Raw genomic sequence first — 20635 nt, 5'->3', positions numbered from 1 at the left:
CGTGATATTAAACATTTTTTTTGTAAGAAAAATTATCGGGTCTAATAGGAAACCCTCCATTATCTTTTATTGTAAAATAATACATTTTAGAAGCTTAAGAAAACGGCTATGTTTAAAGTGTGTGGGATAAGACACTGTTGCTATGTGAATATATACTGGATGGGCGCTTATATTACTAAGTATACTTTAGACTGCATACATGTAATGTTATTTCCGCACATGTTGAGTGTGGATAGTGTTTGTGTGTTGTTTGTGTGAAATGTTAAAGCAAAATTGAAAATCTCAATAAAAAATATTGAATTTAAAAAAAAAAAATAATACATTTTAGAACCAGTCTGCTGTATGTCTCAGAAGTGATAGCGTGAGCAACCCTCTTTGCTAAGACTTCTATTTTTAGTTTTTACTTGTCTAATTTATAGTAGAGATGAGCGGGTTTGGATTTACTTGGTTCTTAACGCCAGAATTATCGCAAGTTCTTTTTTCCTGGTTCTTATTGGCTCACCAAAACACGTGACGTCCGTGAGCCAATAAGGTGATTCGGGTAAATCTGAGTAAGACCGAACCCGCTCATCTCTAATTACTTTCTCATACGTCCTAGAGGATGCTGGGGATGCTTCAAGAACCATGGGGTATAGACAGGATCAGCAGGAGACATGGGCACACTCTAAGACTGAATGGGAGTGAACTGGCTCCTCCCTCTATGCCCCTCCTCCAGACTCCAGTTAGATTCTGTGCCCAGTGAGACTGGATGCACACTGAGGAGCTCTCCAAAGTTTCTCAGAAAAAGACTTTTATTAGGTTTGTTATTTTCAGGGAGACCTGCTGGCTACAGGCTCCCTGCACCGTGGGACTGAGGGGAGAGAAGCAGACCTACTTCTTCCGAGTTCAAGGGCTCTGCTTCTTAGGCTACTGGACACCATTAGCTCCAGGGGGTTCGATCACTTGGTACGCCTAGCTGCTTGTTCCAGGAGCCGCGCCGTCACCCCCCTCACAGAGCCAGAAGACAGAAGCCGGATGAGTATGAGAAGATCAGAAGACTTCAGTGACGGCAGAAGACAGCGTTTGAGGTACCGCGCAGTAATTGGTGCTAAATTATATATATATATATATATATATATATATATATATATATATATATATATATATATATATAGTAAAAGCGCTAACAGGTCTGGGCAGTCTTGTTACTTGCTTCAGTACCGGGATAGGCGCTGGGTGTGAGCTGGCAGAACTCTTTCTGTGTCTCTCTTGCAGGCTTTATTGTGGGTCTGTCCCCTATAGCCCCAGTGTGGTTGTGGGTGTCTGAGGCTGAATGCTCTTCCCAGGAGGAGGCTGGAGTGGGGACAGAAAATACTGTGAGAGTGACCGTGTCGGCACCGCCGACGAATGATTGGGTGAATATGTTGAGTGTTTTAAACGCAAATGTGACTAAGTTGACTAAAAGATTTGATAAATCTGAGTCTAAGAACCAGACATGGAGGAAATCCATAGAAGATGCTTTGCCACAGGCCCAGACCCCTTCGGGGTCACAGAAACGTGCACTTACCCAGATAGCAGATACAGATACCGACACAGACTCTGATTCCAGTGTCGACTATAGTGATGCCAGATTACATCCAAAACTGGCTAAGAGTATTCAGTACATGATTGTGGCGATAAAAGACGTATTACATATCACTGAGGACCCTGCTTTTCCTGATACTAGGGTCTGTATGTTTAAAGGAAAGAAACCTGAGGTAACGTTTCCTCCCTCTCATGAACTGAACGCACTTTTTGAAAAGGCTTGGGAAAATCCTGACAAAAAGATACATGTTCCCAAAAGAATTCCAGTGGCATATCCGTTCCCCTCTGAGGACAGGGAAAGGTGGGAGTCAATCCCCACGGTAGACAAAGCTTTATCGCGTCTATCCAAAAAGGTGGCGCTTCCGTCCCCTGACACGGCAGCCCTAAAGGATTCTGTGGATCGTAAGCAGGAAAATACCCTAAAATCCATTTATGTCGCTACAGGGTCGCTACTCAGGCCTGCCGTTGCTTCGGCATGGGTGAGTAGCGCTATTGAAAAGTGGGCAGATAACTTCTCATCTGAGGTAGATACCCTAGACAGGGATAGTGTGCTTTTGACTTTGGGTCACATCAGGGACGCTGCAGCATATTTAAAAGAAGCTGTAAGGGATATTGGCCTTTTGGGATTAAGGGCCAATGCCATGGCAGTCTCGGCAAGGAGAGCATTGTGGATTCATCAATGGAATGCTGATGCTGACTCTAAGGCGATAGAGTCTCTACCGTTTAACGGTAAGGTCTTGTTTGGTGACGGCCTCACTGACCTGGTGTCTACGGCCACCGCGGGTAAGTCTTCATTTTTACCTTATGTTCCTGCACAGCAGAAGAAATCTCCTCACTATCAGATGCAGTCCTTTCGGCCCACTATATTCAAAAAAGGTTGTGGGTCCTCCTTCCTTGCTGCGAGGGGAGAGGAAGGGGAAAAAGGTCACAGGCTGTGGCAAGTTCCCAAGAGCAGAAGTCCTATCCGGCTTCTACGAAATCCACCGCATGACGCTGGGGCTCCTCTGCGGGAGTCCGCACCGGTGGCGGCACGTCTCCATCTCTTCAGTCAGGTCTGGGTGCACTCGGATCTGGATCCTTGGATAGTAGACATAGTAAACCAAGGGTACAAGTTAGAGTTTCAAGACGTGCCCCCTCACCGACTTTTCAAATCGGCCTTGCCAGCTTCTCTTCTAGAAAGGGAAATAGTAAGCGCGGCGATACTAAAGTTGTGTCAAAATCAAGTAATTGTCACGGTGCCCCCATCACAACAGGGGGAAGGTTTTTATTCGAGCCTGTTCGTTGTCCCGAAGCCGGATGGCTCAGTCAGACCGATTCTGAACCTAAAATCCCTCAATTTCTTTCTAAAAAAAATTCAAGTTCAAGATGGAATCTCTCCGTGCAGTGATCTCCAATCTGGAAGAGGTGGATTTTATGGTATCGGTCGACATAAAGGATGCCTACTTGCATGTCCCCATATATCCTCCACATCAGGCTTACCTGAGATTTGCTGTACAGGATTGTCATTACCAATTTCAGACGTTGCCGTTTGGTCTGTCCACGGCTCCGAGTATTTTCACCAAAGTAATGGCGGAAATGATGGTTCTCCTGCGCAAGCAGGGAATCACAGTTATCCCGTACTTGGACGATCTCCTCATAAAGGCGAGGTCCAAGGAGCAATTGTTGAAGACACACATAGTTGGATCCAACGACACGGCTGTCGTTCCTGGGTATGGTCCTGGACACAGAATTGCAGAGAGTTTTTCTTCCAGTGGAAAAAGCTCTGGAAATACAGAACATGGTAAAACAGATTCTGAAACCAGCAAAAGTGTCAGTTCTTCAATGCACTCGGTTGCTGGGGAAGATGGTGGCGGCCTACGAGGCCATTCCGTATGGCAGGTTCCATGCCAGGGTGTTTCAGTGGAATCTGTTGGACCAGTGGTCCGGGTCTCACCTGGACATGCATCGGAAAATAATTATATCTCCCAGGACCAGAATCTCCCTTCTGTGGTGGCTGCACAGTTCTCACCTTCTGGAGGGACGCAGGTTCGGGATTCAGGATTGGATCCTGGTGACCACAGATGCAAGCCTCCAAGGCTGGGGAGCAGTCACACAGGGAAGAAACTTTCAGGGAAAGTGGTCGAGCCAAGAAGCTTGTCTACACATAAACATTCTGGAATTAAGAGCCATTTACAATGGCATACTGCAAGCAGAACATCTTCTTCGAGGTCTGCCTGTCTTGATTCAGTCAGACAACGTGACAGCAGTGGCGTACATAAACCGCCAAGGCGGAACTAGGAGCAGAGCGGCGATGGCCGAGGCCACGAAGATTCTTCACTGGGCGGAAAGACATGCCAGCGCTCTGTCAGCAGTCTTCATTCCAGGAGTGGACAACTGGGAAGCAGACTTCCTCAGCAGACACGATCTCCATCCAGGATAGTGGGGTCTTCATCAAGAGGTCTTTGCAGAAGTGACAAGTCATTGGGGAGTTCCTCAAGTGGACATAACAAGAAACTTCAGAGATATTGTTCCAGGTCAAGGGACCCTCAAGCGATAGCGGTGGACGCCCTAGTGACACCGTGGGTGTTTCCGTCGGTATATGTGTTCCCTCCACTTCCACTCATTCCAAAGGTGATAAAACTTATAAGAAGAACAAGGGTTCAGGCGATCCTCATTGTTCCGGATTGGCCAAAAAGGGCCTGGTATCCAGATCTTCAGGAGTTGCTCATAGAAGATCCCTGGCCTCTTCCTCTTCGGGAGGACCTGTTACAACAGGGGCCGTGCGTGTATCAGGACTTACAGCGGCTGCGTTTGACGGCGTGGCAGTTGAACGTCAAATCCTAGCACGAAAGGGTATTCCCAGTGAAGTCATTCCCACACTTCTTCAGGATAGAAAAGAAGTAACGGCAAAGCATTACCACCGTATTTGGAGGAAATATGTGTCTTGGTGTGAATCCAAGTAGGCTCCTACGAAAGAATTTCACCTGGGGCGTTTTGCTCCATTTCCTACAAGCAGGTGTGGATGCGGGCCTAAAGTTAGGCTCTATTAAGGTACAGATTTCGGCCTTGTCGTTCTTTTTTCAGAAAGAATTGACTTCTTTTCCAGAAGTTCAGACCTTCGTAAAAGGCGTGCTGCACATTCAACCTCCGTTTGTGCCTCCTGTGGCACCGTGGGATCTTAATGTGGTGTTGCAATTTTTGCAATCACATTGGTTTGAAGCTTTGCGAAAGGTTGAGTTAAAATTCCTTACTTGGAAGGTGGTCATGTTGTTGGCCTTGGCGTCAGCAAGGCGAGTGTCTGAATTGGCGGTTTTGTCTCACAAAAGCCCCTATTTGATTTTCCATGCGGATAGAGTAGAGTTGAGAACTCGTCAACAATTTCTGCCAAAAGTGGTTTCATCTTTTCACGTAAACCAGCCTATTGTGGTGCCAGTGGCTACTGAGGCCTTGGCGGAGTCAAAGTCTCTTGATGTGGTCAGAGCTTTGAAGATCTATGTCGCCAGAACGGCGTAGATTAGGAAAACAGCGGCTCTGTTTGTCCTGTGGGCTCCCAACAAGATTGGGGCTCCTGCTTCTAAGCAGACTATTGCGTGCTGGATTTGTAATAAGATTCAGCAGGCTCATTCTACGGCAGGAGTGCCGTCACCAAAATCGGTGAAAGCCCATTCTACCAGAAAGGTGGGATCATCCTGGGCGGCTTCCCGGGGAGTCTCGTCCTTACAACTTTGCCGAGCTGCTACTTGGTCGGGATCAAACACCTTTGCGAAGTTTTACAAGTTTGATACCCTGGCTGAGCACCTCTTGTTTGGTCAATCGGTGCTGCAGAGTCATCCGCACTCTCCCGCCCGTTCTAGAGCTTTGGTATAAACCCCATGGTTCTTGAAGCATCCCCAGCATCCTCTAGGATCTATGAGAAAATAGGATTTTAATACCTACCGGTAAATCCTTTTCTCTTAGCCCGTAGAGGATGCTGGGCGTCCGTCCCAGTGCGGGCTATTTCTGCGGTTTGGTTATAGTTACGCCCATGTTGCGTTGAGTTCAGTCAAATCTGTGACTGCTGTTGGTCATGCCGTTGCATGCGTTGCTGTTGAATGCCATGTTGTACGGCGTGTTGGAGGTGTGAGCTGGTATGTATCTCACCTTGGTTTAAAATAATTAAATAAATCCTTTTCCTCGAAATTGTCCGTAATCCCTGGGCACAGTTCCTATAACTGGAGTCTGGAGGAGGGGCATAGAAGGAGGAGCCAGTTCACACCCATTCAAAGTCTTATAGTGTGCCCATGTCTCCTGCGGATCCCGTCTATACCCCATGGTTCTTGAAGCATCCCCAGCATCCTCTACGGACTAAGAGAAAAGGATTTACCGGTAGGTATTAAAATCCTATATTTTCTCTCACTCTTTCGTTCCTTTGGGCTGGATTAACATCAACAGTTTTATCTTTTTGATGTCGAAGCCCAATGACCTCTCCGTCCCTGTAGTAACTACTGCTGATCGATCTCTCACAAACTGTCCCACATTATACCACAGATGTGTCCTCTTGTCCTGTTACATCTTTGTTCCGTGCGCTTCAAGTTGCGTTACACATAACGTGTGAGTGCCGTGTGACTCTGTAGCGCCAAGAGTCGTTTTGTGCACTTTTTTAGTCTTCCTGGAAATGGTATTTTGGATGCAGATACAGCTGCAATTACACACAGAATATAGGCATGCTGCATATCATTTTAATCAGCAGGATCAGCTTGTGCATTAGTTTGTGACTAAGATGGCATGGCGTCACTAGAATGACTGTTTAGCGGGACTGCAGCAAGGATGTACAAGTGGACAAATCTGTAGTTATACTTAAACAGAAATCCTAATTGGAAATGCTTTTGTGGTATTTCCAGATATCGCATTTTCTTTTGTGACCAAACAATAGTCTAGCAAGGCACAGCTGTACCAACATCCAATACATTATGCATGGGCAACTGGAGAGCCTGATAGTACAGTGTAAGACAAAATCATAGAATTTGATTGGATGCCATGACACCTGTACAATTAAGTGCCCTCTTTTATATATAGTGTTCCAGATCTCCATGCACTACAGTCAGTGGTACTAAGGAGTCTATGTACTAAGCCTTGGATGGAGATAAACTGGACAGAATTAAAGTAGCAGCCAATCGGCTCCTAACTGTCATTTTTCAAACCCAGCCTGTGGCATAGCAGTTAGGAGCTGATTGGCTGGTACTTTATCTCCAGCGACTTTATCTCCATCCAAGGCTTAGTAAATAGACCCGTTTATTCCAAGTCACCAGAACTGTATAGGACTATAGTAGTGCTTTCAAGATTGATGCATGTTTCCTACCTCTGCTGTGCTATAATGTAGAAAACATGCCCTATTTGTAGGTATCAACGAAGACTGTACAGACTCAGAAATGTAGCCAATCTAGCCAATCACTCCTATTTTCTTATCACCACAGATCACACTGGAATTGTGTGTTTTCTATGACCCTGTTTACGGAACATCTGCTTGTGGACGAGTACATTCAGGATTTACAGATGCAGAAACTGATAAGGGACCACACATTCTTCCTTGGACGGGTAAAAAAAAACAAAATAATAAAATAAAAATAAAAAATATATATATATACAAACAGAAAGTTCAGCACTCACCAAAGCGGTAAATGATTGACAGGAAAGGGGCCTTTCTGGGCGGCAACTCAGCGTCTTCCCGGCGTTTGCAAAAAAACGCAGGCATGTCTGGGAAAAACGCGGGAGTGTCTGGGGAAATTGGGGAGTGGCTGGCCGAACGCAGGGCGTGTTTGTGACGTCAAACCAGGAACTAAACTGACTGAGCTGATCACAATTCGTGAGTAGGTCTGGAGCTACTCAGAAACTGCAAAGAATTATTTAGTAGCAATTCTGCTAATCTTTCGTTCGCAATTCTGCTAAGCTAAGATACACTCCCAGACAGCGGCGGCCTAGCGTTTTTAATGCTGCTAAAAGCTGCTAGCGAGCGAACAACTCAGAATGAGTGCCACAGTACGGTAACAAGATTTCTCACGTGTGTAATATTCTTTTTTTCATTCTATTTTCCCACCAGGCCAGATCAGGCAAACCACGGCTTTCCCACACTGCGCCTCATATCAGTCATGCTGTCCCAACATCAGGTGTAAAATTGCGTGGCTGGCAGAAACATTAGTCACACATTGTTGTGCGTAGTGTGATTAGATTTCTGTGTCTAAAGGGCACATCAGCAGCTGACATTCATCTACCTGCTCTGGCCTGACAGGAAATAGAGAACGTTACACACATCTTGTTACCTTACTTATTGAACCACCCTTGTCTGTGTGTGTATGTATATATATATATATATAATAGTGTGTGTTATGTTTATGTTTTAGTATATTTCATCCAAAATATTTCCCATTGTGCTAATACAGTAGTTAGATGGTGTCTCATTCTGGGCGTGGTGAAAGTGTTGAAGGTAAAGGTTGCCATTTGCATACAGTCTGTTGATATGAGTTTACACGCTTTTTAATGTCTGTATTTAAAGTTATATGGACCCTAAGATACCTGCACCATTTTGGGATCTGCACTTAGATCCCACATGCAGCCATCATCAAAGGCTGCAGCCACCTTGTGTATACAAAGGAGTTACACTTGTAAGGAACATGTTACTGTGTGTCTGCACGCCCTTACTGCACATGTATGTCCCTGATCCAGCTGTGGAAGAGCAAATGGAGGAGAAAATACTGGCGCTAGTTCATGAAGCTCATGTGCAGTACAGCAGCTGTTGTCCAACTCACCCCCTAAGTCTAGTTTCATCACTTTTCTCATACGTCCTAGAGGATGCTGGGGTCACATTTAGAACCATGGGGTATAGACGGGATCCGCAGGAGACATGGGCACTTTAAGACTTTCAAAGGGTGTGAACTGGCTCCTCCCTCTATGCCCCTCCTCCAGACTCCAGTTTTAGAATTGTGCCCAGTGAGACTGGACGCACTACAGGGAAGCTCTACTGAGTTTCTCTGAAAAGACTTATGTTAGGTTTTTTATTTTCAGGGAGGCTGCTGGCAACAGTCTCCCTGCTTCGTTGGACTTAGGGGAGGGAAGTATGACCAACTTCTAGTGAGTTCAATGGCTCTACTTCTAGCTGACAGGACACCATTAGCTCCTGAGGGTGCTGATCGCTGGTTACGCCTAGATGCTCACTCCCGCAGCCTGCCCGTCACCCCCTTACAGAGCCAGAAGTCAGAAGACAGGTGAGTAGCAGAAGAACAGAAGACTTCTTCTCCAGTGACGGCTTTCTGAGGTACCGTGCAGCGAACGGAACGCTGCGCGCCATGCTCCCACACACATAACAGGCACTGCGGGGGGGGGGGGGCGCCCTGGGCAGCATAAAATCTTCTTTTAACAATGGCACATAAGGGCATATAGTGCGGTGGCACTGTCCTAACCCCTGCCAGTATGAATATTTAGTAATCCGCACTGAGGAGAAGCGCGCCATTGCGGGGCCGGGACTTCTTCCTCAGTCAGCCAGCACGCTACTCGGCGCCATTTTTCCCTCCTTCCATGCAAGGACGCTGATCCTTCCTTCACCACTGTATCAGGGTGCAAAACAAGGGGTGCGAAATTAAATTAGTGTTGTGTATATTTCTATATTTACTGATATATGAATAAAATGGCGCTGCAGGTCTGTGGGCAAACTTGTTGCACAGTTTTCTGCTGCTGACGCTGGGTTGTGAGCTGACAAAATCCTCTCTGTGTGCCTTGACAGATTTTACAGATGGATCTGTTCCCTATAAGCCCCGGGGTGTCTGTGGGGTGTTTGCACATGCGTGTAGCATGTCTGACAGGGTGGTCTTCCCCTGAGGAAATTTTAGTAGGGGCACAGATGTGTGTATATATATATGTATGTATGTATGTGTGTGTGTGTGTGTGTGTGTGTGTGTGTGTGTGTGTGTGTGTGTGTGTGTGTGTATATATATATATATATTTCTCTAACGTCCTAAGTGGATGCTGGGGACTCCGTAAGGACCATGGGGAATAGCGGCTCCGCAGGAGACTGGGCACATCTAAAGAAAGCTTTAGGACTATCTGGTGTGCACTGGCTCCTCCCCCTATGACCCTCCTCCAAGCCTCAGTTAGATCTCTGTGCCCGAACGAGAAGGGTGCACACTAGGGGCTCTCCTGAGCTTCTTAGTGAAAGTTTTAGTTTAGTTTTTTTATTTTCAGTGAGACCTGCTGGCAACAGGCTCACTGCATCGAGGGACTAAGGGGAGAAGAAGCGAACTCACCTGCGTGCAGAGTGGATTGGGCTTCTTAGGCTACTGGACATTAGCTCCAGAGGGACGATCACAGGCCCAGCTTGGATGGGTCCCAGAGCCGCGCCGCCGGCCCCCTTACAGAGCCAGAAGGCAGAAGAGGTCCGGAAAATCGGCGGCAGAAGACGTCCTGTCTTCAACAAGGTAGCGCACTGCAGCTGTGCGCCATTGCTCTCAGCACACTTCACACTCCGGTCACTGAGGGTGCAGGGCGCTGGGGGGGGGCGCCCTGAGACGCAATAAAAACACCTTGGATGGCAAAAAAAATGCATCACATATAGCTCCTGGGCTATATGGATGCATTTAACCCCTGCCAGAATACATAGAAAAACGGGAGATAAGGCCGCCGATAAGGGGGCGGAGCCTATCTCCTCAGCACACTGGCGCCATTTTCCCTCACAGCTCCGTTGGAGGGAAGCTCCCTGGCTCTCCCCTGCAGTCACTACACTACAGAAAGGGTTAAAAAAGAGAGGGGGGCACAAATTAGGCGCAGTATTAACTATACAGCAGCTATAAGGGGAAAAACACTTATATAAGGTTATCCCTGTATATATATAGCGCTCTGGTGTGTGCTGGCAAACTCTCCCTCTGTCTCCCCAAAGGGCTAGTGGGGTCCTGTCCTCTATCAGAGCATTCCCTGTGTGTGTGCTGTATGTCGGTACTTTTGTGTCGACATGTATGAGGAGAAAAATGATGTGGAGACGGAGCAGATTGCCTGTAATAGTGATGTCACCCCCTAGGGGGTCGACACCTGAGTGGATGAACTGTTGGAAGAAATTACGTGACAGTGTCAGCTCTGTATAAAAGACAGTGGTTGACATGAGACAGCCGGCTACTCAGCTTGTGCCTGTCCAGACGTCTCATAGGCCGTCAGGGGCTCTAAAGCGCCCGTTACCTCAGATGGCAGATATAGACGCCGACACGGATACTGACTCCAGTGTCGACGGTGAAGAGACAAATGTGACTTCCAGTAGGGCCACACGTTACATGATTGAGGCAATGAAAAATGTTTTACACATTTCTGATAATACGAGTACCACCAAAAAGGGGTATTATGTTCGGTGAGGAAAAACTACCTGTAGTTTTCCTGAATCTGAGAAATTAAATGAGGTGTGTGATGATGCGTGGGTTTCCCCCGATAACAACTGATAATTTCTAAAATGTTATTGGCATTATATCCTTTCCCGCCAGAGGTTAGGGTGCGTTGGGAAACACCCCGTAGGGTGGATAAAGCGCTCACACGCTTGTAAGGGCTCTATCCTCTCCTGAGATGGCCGCCCTTAAGGATCCTGCTGATAGAAAGCAGGAGGGTATCCTAAAATGTATTTACACACATACTGGTGTTATACTGCGACCAGCAGTCGCCTCAGCCTGGATGTGCAGTGCTGGGTTGGCGTGGTCGGATTCCCTGACTGAAAATATTGATACCCTAGATAGGGACAGTATATTTTTGCCTATAGAGCATTTGAAAGATGCATTTCTATATATGCGTGATGCACAGCGGAATATTTGCCGACTGGCATCAAGTCTAAGTGCGTTGTCCATTTCTACCAGTAGAGGGTTATGGACACGTCAGTGGTCAGGTGATGCGTATTCCAAACGGCATTTGCAAGTATTGCCTTATTAAGGGGAGGAGTTATTTGGGGTCGGTCTTTCAGACCTGGTGGCCACGGCAACAGCTGGGAAATCCACGTTTGTACCCCAGGTCGCCTCTCAACATGAGAAGACGCCGTATTATCAGGCGCAGTCTTTTCGTGGATAAGCGGGCAAAAGGTTCCTCATTTCTGCCCCGTGACAGAGGGAGAGGAAAAAGGCTGCAGAAATCAGCCAGTTCCCAGGAACAGAAACCCTCTCCCGCCTCTGCCAAGCCCTCAGTATACGCTGGGGCTTTACAAGCAGAATCAGGCACGGTGGGGGGCCCGTCTCAATGAATTTCAGCGCGCAGTGGGCTCACTCGCAAGTAGACCCCTGGATCCTTCAGGTGATATCTCAGGGGTACAAATTAGAATTCGAGACGTCTCCCCCTCGCCGTTTCCTAAAGTCGGCTTTACCGATGTCTCCTTCTGACAGGGAGACAGTTTTGGAAGCCATTCACAAGCTGTATTCCCAGCAGGTGATAATCAAGATACCCCTCCTGCAACAGGGAACGGGGTATTATTCCACACTGTTGTGGTACCGAAGCCGGACGGCTCGGTGAGACCGATTCTAAATCTAAAATCTTTGAACACTTACATACAGAGGTTCAAATTCAAGATTGAGTCACTCAGAGCAGTGATTGCGAACCTGGAAGAAGGGGACTACATGATGTCTCGGGACATCAAGGATGCTTACCTTCATGTCAAAATTTACCCTTCTCACCAAGGGTACCTCAGGTTTATGGTACAGAACTGTCACTATCAGTTCAGACGCTGCCGTATGGATGGTCCACGGCACCCCGGGTCTTTACCAAGGTAATGGCCGAAATGATGATATTCCTTCAAAGGAAGGGAATTTTAGTTATCCCTTACTTGGACAATTCCCTGATAAGGGTAAGATCCAGGGAACAGTTGGAGGTCGGTGTAGCACTATCTCAGGTAGTGTTGCTGCAGCACGGTTGGATTCTCAATATTCCAAAATCGCAGCTGGTTCCGACGACTTGTCTTCTGTTCCTAGGGATGATCCTGGACACAGTCCAGAAAAAGGTGTTTCTCCCGGAGGAGAAAGCCAGGGAGTTATCCGAGCTAGTCAGGAACCTCCTAAAACCGAGCCAAGTCTCAGTGCATCAATGCACAAGGGTTCTGGGTAAAATGGTGGCTTCCTACGAAGCAATCCCATTCGGCAGATTCCACGCAAGAACTTTCCAGTGGGACCTGCTGGACAAATGGTCCGGGTCGCATCTTCAGATGCATCAGCGGATAACCCTGTCACCAAGGACAAGGGTGTCCCTCCTGTGGTGGTTGCAGAGTGCTAATCTTCTAGAGGGCCGCAGATTCGGCATTCAGGACTGGGTCCTGGTAACCACGGATGCCAGCCTGCGAGGCTGGGGAGCAGTCACACAGGGAAGGAATATCCAGGACTTATGGTCAAGCCTGGAGACATCACTTCACATAAATATCCTGAAGCTAAGGGACATTTACAATGCTCTAAGCTTAGCAAGACCTCTGCTTCAAGGTCAGCCGGTGTTGATCCAGTCGGACAACATCACGGCAGTCACCCACGTAAACAGACAGGGTGGCACAAGAAGCAGGAGGGCAATGGCAGAAGCTGCAAGGATTCTTCGCTGGGCGGAAAATCATGTGATAGCACTGTCAGCAGTATTCATTCCGGGAGTGGACAACTGGGAAGCAGACTTCCTCAGCACGACCTCCACCCGGGAGAGTGGGGACTTCACCCAGAAGTCTTCCACATGATTATAAACCGTTGGGAAAAACTCGACAGGTATTGCGCCAGGTCCAGGGACCCTCAGGCAATAGCTGTAGACGCTCTGGTAACACCGTGGGTGTACCAGTCAGGGTATGTGTTCCCTCCTCTGCCTCTCATACCCAAGGTACTGAGATTGATAAGATGGAGAGGAGTAAGCACTATATTCGTGGCTCCGGATTGGCCAAGAAGGACTTGGTAACCGGAACTTCAAGAGATGCTCACGGAGGATCCGTGGCCTCTACCTCTAAGAAGGGACCTGCTCCAGCAAGGACCCTGTCTGTTCCAAGACTTACCGCGGCTGCGTTTGACGGCATGGCGGTTGAACGCCGGATCCTGAAGGAAAAAAGGCATTCCGGATGAAGTCATCCCTATCCTGATCAAAGCCAGGAAGGATGTAACCGCAAAAACATTATCACCGCAATTGGCGAAAATATGTTGCGTGGTGCGAGGCCAGTAAGGCCCGACGGTGGAAATTCAACTGGGTCGATTCCTACATTTCCTGCAAACAGGAGTGTCTATGGGCCTGAAATTGGGGTCCATTAAGGTTCAAATTTCGGCCCTGTCAATTTTCTTCCAAAAAGAACTAGCTTCAGTCCCTGAAGTTCAGACGTTTGTAAAAGGGGTACTGCATATACAGCCTCCTTTTGTGCCTCCAGTGGCACTTTGGGATCTCAATGTAGTTTTGGGTTCCAAAAGTCACATTGGTTTGAACCACTTAAATCTGTGGAGTTAAAATATCTCACATGGAAAGTGGTCATGCTGTTGGCCCTGGCCTGGGCCAGGCGCATGTCAGAATTGGCGGCTTTATCCTGAAAAAGCCCTTATCTGATGTTCCATTCGGACAGGGCGGAATTGAGGACTCGTCCTCAGTTTCTCCCTAAGGTGGTTTCAGCGTTTCACCTGAACCAACCTATTTGTGGTGCCTGCGGCTACTAGGGACTTGGAGGACTCCAAGTTGCTAGACGTTGTCAGGGCCCTGAAAATATATGTTTCCAGGAGGGCTGGAGTCAGGAAATCTGACTCGCTGTTTATCCTGTATGCACCCAACAAGCTGGGTGCTCCTGCTTCTAAGCAGACTATTGCTCGTTGGATTTGTAGTACAATTCAGCTTGCACATTCTGTGGCAGGCCTGCCACAGCCAAAAATCTGTAAATGCCCACTCCACAAGGAAGGTGGGCTCATCTTGGGCGGCTGCCCGAGGGGTCTCGGCTTTACAACTTTGCCGAGCAGCTACTTGGTCAGGAGCAAATACGTTTGTAAAATTCTACAAAATTGATATCCTGGCTGAGGAGGACCTGGAGTTCTCTCATTTGGTGCTGCAGAGTCATCCGCACTCTCCCGCCCGTTTGGGAGCTTTGGTATAATCCCCATGGTCCTTACGGAGTCCCCAGCATCCACTTAGGACGTTAGAGAAAATAAGAATTTACTTACCGATAATTCTATTTCTCATAGTCCGTAGTGGATGCTGGGCGCCCATCCCAAGTGCGGATTGTCTGCAATACTTGTACATAGTTATTGTTACAAAAATCGGGTTATTATTGTTGTGAGCCATCTTTCAGAGGCTCCTCTGTTATCATGCTGTTAACTGGGTTCAGATCACAGGTTATACGGTGTGATTGGTGTGGCTGGTATGAGTCTTACCCGGGATTCAAAATCCTTCCTTATTGTGTACGCTCGTCCGGGCACAGTATCCTAACTGAGGCTTGGAGGAGGGTCATAGGGGGAGGAGCCAGTGCACACCAGATAGTCCTAAAGCTTTCTTTAGATGTGCCCAGTCTCCTGCGGAGCCGCTATTCCCCATGGTCCTTACGGAGTCCCCAGCATCCACTACGGACTATGAGAAATAGAATTATCGGTAAGTAAATTCTTATTATATCTTCCCCGCTTATATATGTGTATATATATGTGTGTATATATATATATATATATATATATGTAATGTGGTGGTCCTTCCGGCACCACTAAAAACGTTTATGGGTGAAAAAAAAAGTAAAAATAAAAAATTGCGTGATAATATAAGCATATGTTTGAGTCTCAGGCACAGCCCTGGGGACAGTCTGTGGAAGAGATGTTTTTCCAAAGTTCTGTGTTTTCATCCTCACCAGGCCCCTCGGGGTCTCCTGACATTCTCTATGTAATGCACACTGATACCGACACGGACTCTGAATCCTGTGTCAACGCTAATTTTCCAGAATGATTCCGAAATTAACTTGGAATATTCAGTACATGGTTGTTGCTATAAGGGTTGTCTTGGACATTACGGAGTACCCTTCTGTACCAACAGAAGAAGATTGGCCTATATAAAGAAAGAAAAGAAGGAAACTTTTTCCTTCCTCTCGTGATTCCCAAGGGAATTCAGGTTACCTAGCCTTTCCCGGCAGTTGACAGGGGGAGTCGCCTCCCGTTTTAAGAAGGGCCCTCTCAGGGTTAACAAAGAAGTGGCTCTGCCTGCTTCTGGGACATCTGTCCTTAAGGAGGTGGCAGACCACACATTGCAGTATACATTAATATTTAATTATACAGCCCATGAGACATTACTCAGGACTACATTGCATGTGCGTGGATGAGTGGTGCTGTTGAAAAGTGGTCTGATAATTTTATTATCAAGTATTGACACTAGCTATGGATGAGATTCTCCTGACGTTAGATCATATACAGTATGCTACGGCATCCATGTGTGGAGCCGTGATAGAGAATTCACCAGTGAAAGGCGCATCCTGCTTCCAAAATAGATTATGGAGTCTCTCCCGTAATCAAGGGGAGACCTTGTTTGGTAGTGACCTGGATGATTTGGTGGGCAGCTACCGCAGGGAAGTCGTTTTTCTGCCGTGTGTCCTTCCACAGACAAAAAAGTAGCATCGCTCCAAGTTGCGGTCCTTTTGGCCCATGAGGTACGACCGGAAAAAAAAAAAAAAAAGTTTCCCTTTCTTTGCATATAGAGATAGGGGAAGATAAAGAGGTCCTCCTCTTCGGGATCACAGGAGCAGAAATCATCTCCTGCTTCTGCCAAATCTACTGCATGACGCTGGTACTCCCTTGCGAGAGTACGCCCCAGTGGGGGCGTGCCTGACACTTTTCAGTCAGTTCTGGGTTCATTCTGGCCTGGACCCGGGAGTTTTACAAATAGTGTCCCACGGATGCGAACTGGAGTTCAAGGCGGTTCCCCACACTGATTTCAAATTGGCCTTACCAGTTCTCTCCCTGACAGAGAGGTGGAGAGCACAGCCATTCCAAATTGAGTCAGGATCAGGTCATTACCCTGATTCCTCTGTTCCAACAGGGAGGATTTTTTTTTTCTCATTAAAGCCTCTTTGTGGCTCCAAAGCCGGACGGCTCCGTCAAACCGATCCTCTAAATCAGTAATATTTCAAATTCTACCGAAAGTAATTCATATTCAGGATGGAATCTCTCAGGGCAGTAATCTCCAGTCTGGAGGAAGGAGATTTCATGGTTTCAGTAGACATAATGGATGCCTACTTACATGTTCCCATTTATCCTCCACGTCAGGATTGCCTGAGATTTACAATTAAGGATTGTCATTACCAATTTCAGATGTTGCCGTTTGGTCTATCCACGGCTCCAAGGATTCTCACCAAGGTAATGGCGAAAATTATGGTTCTTCGCAAGCAAGGAGTCACTAGTATCCCGTACTTGGAAGATCTCCTAATAAAGGAGTGTTTCAAGGCCAGGTTGGTGCAGAACATTGCACTATCCCTGATGGTTCTTCAACAACAGGGTTGGGTCATGAACTTCCCAAAGTCATACTTGATACCGACGACAAGATTGCCATTTCTGGAAATGATACTGGACACAGAACTACAGAGTTTTTCTTCCAGTGGAAAGGGCTCTGGATATCCAGAGACTAGTCCAATAAATTCAGAAACCAGCAAGTGTGTCTATCCATCAATGCATACGGTTGCTGGGGATGATGGTTGCGGCCTACGAGGTCATACAGTTTGGCAGGTTACAGGCCAGAGTATTCCAGTGGGACCTGTTAGAGTCCGGATCCCACCTACACATGCTCCGGAGGATAATCCTGTCTTCCAAGACCAGAATCTCACTCCTGTGGTGGCTGCACAACTCTCCCCTCCTAGTGAGGCGCAGGTTCGGGATCCAGGACTGGACGCTAGTGACCACGGATGCAAGCCTCTGAGGCTGGAGAGCAGACACACAGGGGGGACAACTTCCAAGGAATGGTCAAGTCAGTACACTTGTCTCCACATAAACATTCTGGAGTTAAGAGCCATTTACAACGGCCTTCTACAAGCGGAACATCTTCTTCAAGATCTACCCGTACTGATCCAATCGGACGATGTAACAGCAGTAGCGTGTAGTAACCGTCAGGATGGAACGAATCGCAGAGCGGCGGTGGCAGAAGCCACACAGATTCTCCGCTGGGAGGAGAAGCATACAGGCACTCTAGCAGCGATCTTCTTTCCAGGAGTAGACATCTGGGAAGCAGATTTCCTCAGCAAACACGATCTCCATCAAGGAGAGTGGGGCCTCCACCAAGAAGTCTTCACAGAGGTGACAAGTCGTTGGGGAGTTCCTCAAGTAGACATGATGGCATCTCGTCTCAACAAGAAGTTTCGGGGATATTGTTCCAGGTCAAGGGACCTTCATGCAATAGCAGTAGATGCGCTGGTGACACCGTGGGTGTTTCGGTCGGTATATGTATTCCCTCCATTCCCTCTCATTCCAAAAGCTCTAAAGATCATAAGAAGAACAAAGATTCGAGTGACCCTCGTTGTCCCAGACTGGCCAAGGAGGGCTAGATATCCAGATCTTCAGGAAGCACTCATAGGTGTTCCCTGGCCTATTCCCCACCTGTTACAGCAGAGGCCGTACGTATATCCATCCTTACCGCGGATACGTTTGACGGCATGGCGGTTGATCGCCTAATTCTAGCCATAACGGTATTTCCATTGAAGTCATTCCCACACTTTTTCTGGCCAGAAAAAGGGTAACGTCTAAACATTACCACCGTATTTGGAGAAAATATGTTTCTTGATGTGAATCCATGAAGGCTCCTACGGAAGGTTTTCAGCTAGGACGTTTTCTCCATTTTCTACAAGCAGGTGTGGATGCGGGTCTAAAATTGGGCTCAATTAAGGTACCGTTTCAGCCTTAGCAGTTTTCTTTCAGAAACAATTGGCCTCCATTCCAGAAGTTCAGACTTTCGTGGAAGGCGTGTTGCCCATCCAACCTCCATTGGGCCTCCAGTGGCACCATGGGATCTGAATGTGGTGTTGCAGTTCATTCAATCACATTGATTTGAACCTTTACATAAGCTGGAGTTGTAGTTCCTCACTTGGAAAGTGGTCATCCTGTTGGCCTTGGCATCTGCAAGGCGGAGGTCTGAGTTAGCGGCCTTGTCTCACAAGAGCCCTTGTTTGATCTTCCATGAAGATAGTGCAGAATTGAGAACAAGTCAACATTTTCTGCTGAAGGGGTTCCTCTTTCCACATGAACCAACCTATTGTGGTGCTTGTGGCCACTGGCGCCTTCGTTGAGTCAAAGTTTCTGGATGTGGTCAGAACTGTGAAGTTTTATGTCACCTGAGCGGCTCCGATTGGGAAAACAGAGACTCTGTTTGTTCTGTATGCTCCCAACAAGTTGGGTGTCCTGCTTCCAAGCAGACCATTGCGCGCTGGATCTGTGGTACGATTCAGCATGCTCATTACATGGCAGGATTGCCGTTACCGAAATCGGTGAAGGCTCATTCTACTAGAAAGGTGGGCTCATCCTGGGCGGCTGCCCGGGGGGTCTCGGCATTGCAACTTTGCCGAGCAGCTACTTGGCAAACACTTTTGCTAAGTTTTACAAGTTTGATACCTTGGCTGATGATGACCTCAAGTTTGGTCATTCGGTGCTGCAGAGTCGTCCGCACTCTCCCGCCCGTTCTAGAGCTTTGGTATAACCCCATGGTTCTAAATGTGACCCCAGCATCCTCTAGGATGTATGAGAAAATAGGATTTTAATACCTACCGGTAAATCTTTTTCTCTTAGTCCGTAGAGGATGCTGGGCGCCCGTCCCGGTGCATACTGTATCTGCAGCATTAATTGTGGCTACAAACATGTTATGTTACGGTTCTTGTCAACATGTTGCTGCAATTGTTCATGCCGTTGGCTTGTGTTCTGTTGAATGCCACGTTCTGCGGCATGCTTAAGGTGTGAGCTGGTAAGATGCTCACCTTGGTTTAACAATAAATCCTTTCCTCGAAATGTCCGTCTCCCTGGGCACAGTTCCTATAACTGGAGTCTGGAGGAGGGGCATAGAGGGAGGAGCCAGTTCACACCCTTTGAAAGTGCCCATGTCTCCTGCGGATCCCGTCTATACCCCATGGTTCTAAATGTGACCCCAGCATCCTCTACGGACTAAGATAAAAGGATTTACCGGTAGGTATTAAAATCCTATTTTCTCTTACGTCCTAGAGGATGCTGGGGACTCCGTAAGGACCATGGGGTATAGACGGGCTCCGCAGGAGACATGGGCACCTATAAAGAACTTTTAGTATGGGTGTGCACTGGCTCCTCCCTCTATGCCCCTCCTCCAGACCTCAGTTAGATCTTGTGCCCAGAGGAGATAGGGTGCATTGCAGAGAGCTCTCCAGAGTTTTCTGTGAAAAAGAATTTTGTTAGGTTTTTTATTTTCAGGGAGCACTGCTGGCAACAGGCTCCCTGCATCGTGGGACTGAGGGGAGAGAAGCAGACCTACTTAGATAATAGGCTCTGCTTCTTAGGCTACTGGACACCATTAGATCCAGAGGGAGTCGGAACACAGGTTTCACCCTCGGGTTCGTCCCGGAGCCGCGCCGCCGTCCTCCTCACAGAGCCGGAAGATAGAAGCCGGGTGAGTATGAGAAGCAAGAAGACTTCAAAGGGGGCAGAAGACTTCAGATCTTCATGAGCTAAAGCGCGCAGCGGTAAGCTGCGCGCCATTGCTCCCACACACAGACACACAAAAGGCACTGATGGGTGCAGGGCGCAGGGGGGGGGCGCCCTGGGCAGCAATAAACCTCGTTTTGGGCAATAAAGGGTCTCATTAGGCTGCAAATAGACGATCCCCCGCCATTTTATTAAAATTATAGAGGGACCGAAGCCCGCCGCTGGAGGGGGCGGAGCTTGATCCCTCAGCACTAACCAGCGCCATTTCTCCACAGAGGCTGCAGAGAACCGGCTCCCCGGACTCTCCCCTGCTGAACACCATCAGAGGGCTGGAAAAAAGAGGAGGGGGGCACATTGGAGCTCAGTGAGTGGGAAGATTGGCATTATATATAATATAAAAGCGCTGTCTGGATTTTCCAGTGTCAGTTGGCGCTGGGTGTGTGCTGGCATACTCTCTCTCTGTCTCTCCTAAGGGCCTGGTTGGAGATTTGTCCCCTTATAGG

At 47.7% G+C, this 20635-nt stretch overlaps 1 protein-coding gene across 7 annotated transcripts in view; it reads left to right on the top strand.

Moving 5' to 3' along the window:
- Positions 1-20635, top strand: part of RNF213 (ring finger protein 213) — a 680515-nt gene that overhangs the window by 529785 nt on the left and 130095 nt on the right. For all 7 annotated transcript variants that reach the window (XM_063928518.1, XM_063928521.1, XM_063928520.1 and 4 more), the window contains one exon: positions 6996-7116. In XM_063928518.1, the coding sequence (XP_063784588.1) occupies positions 6996-7116 (121 nt within the window). The remainder of the gene's footprint in view (positions 1-6995; positions 7117-20635) is intronic.

This window comes from Pseudophryne corroboree, chromosome 6 (assembly GCF_028390025.1).
Source record: "Pseudophryne corroboree isolate aPseCor3 chromosome 6, aPseCor3.hap2, whole genome shotgun sequence".
Classification (NCBI taxonomy): domain Eukaryota; kingdom Metazoa; phylum Chordata; class Amphibia; order Anura; family Myobatrachidae; genus Pseudophryne; species Pseudophryne corroboree.
Note: the sequence above shows the minus strand (reverse complement) of the source record. Positions and strands in the feature narration are given on the sequence as shown.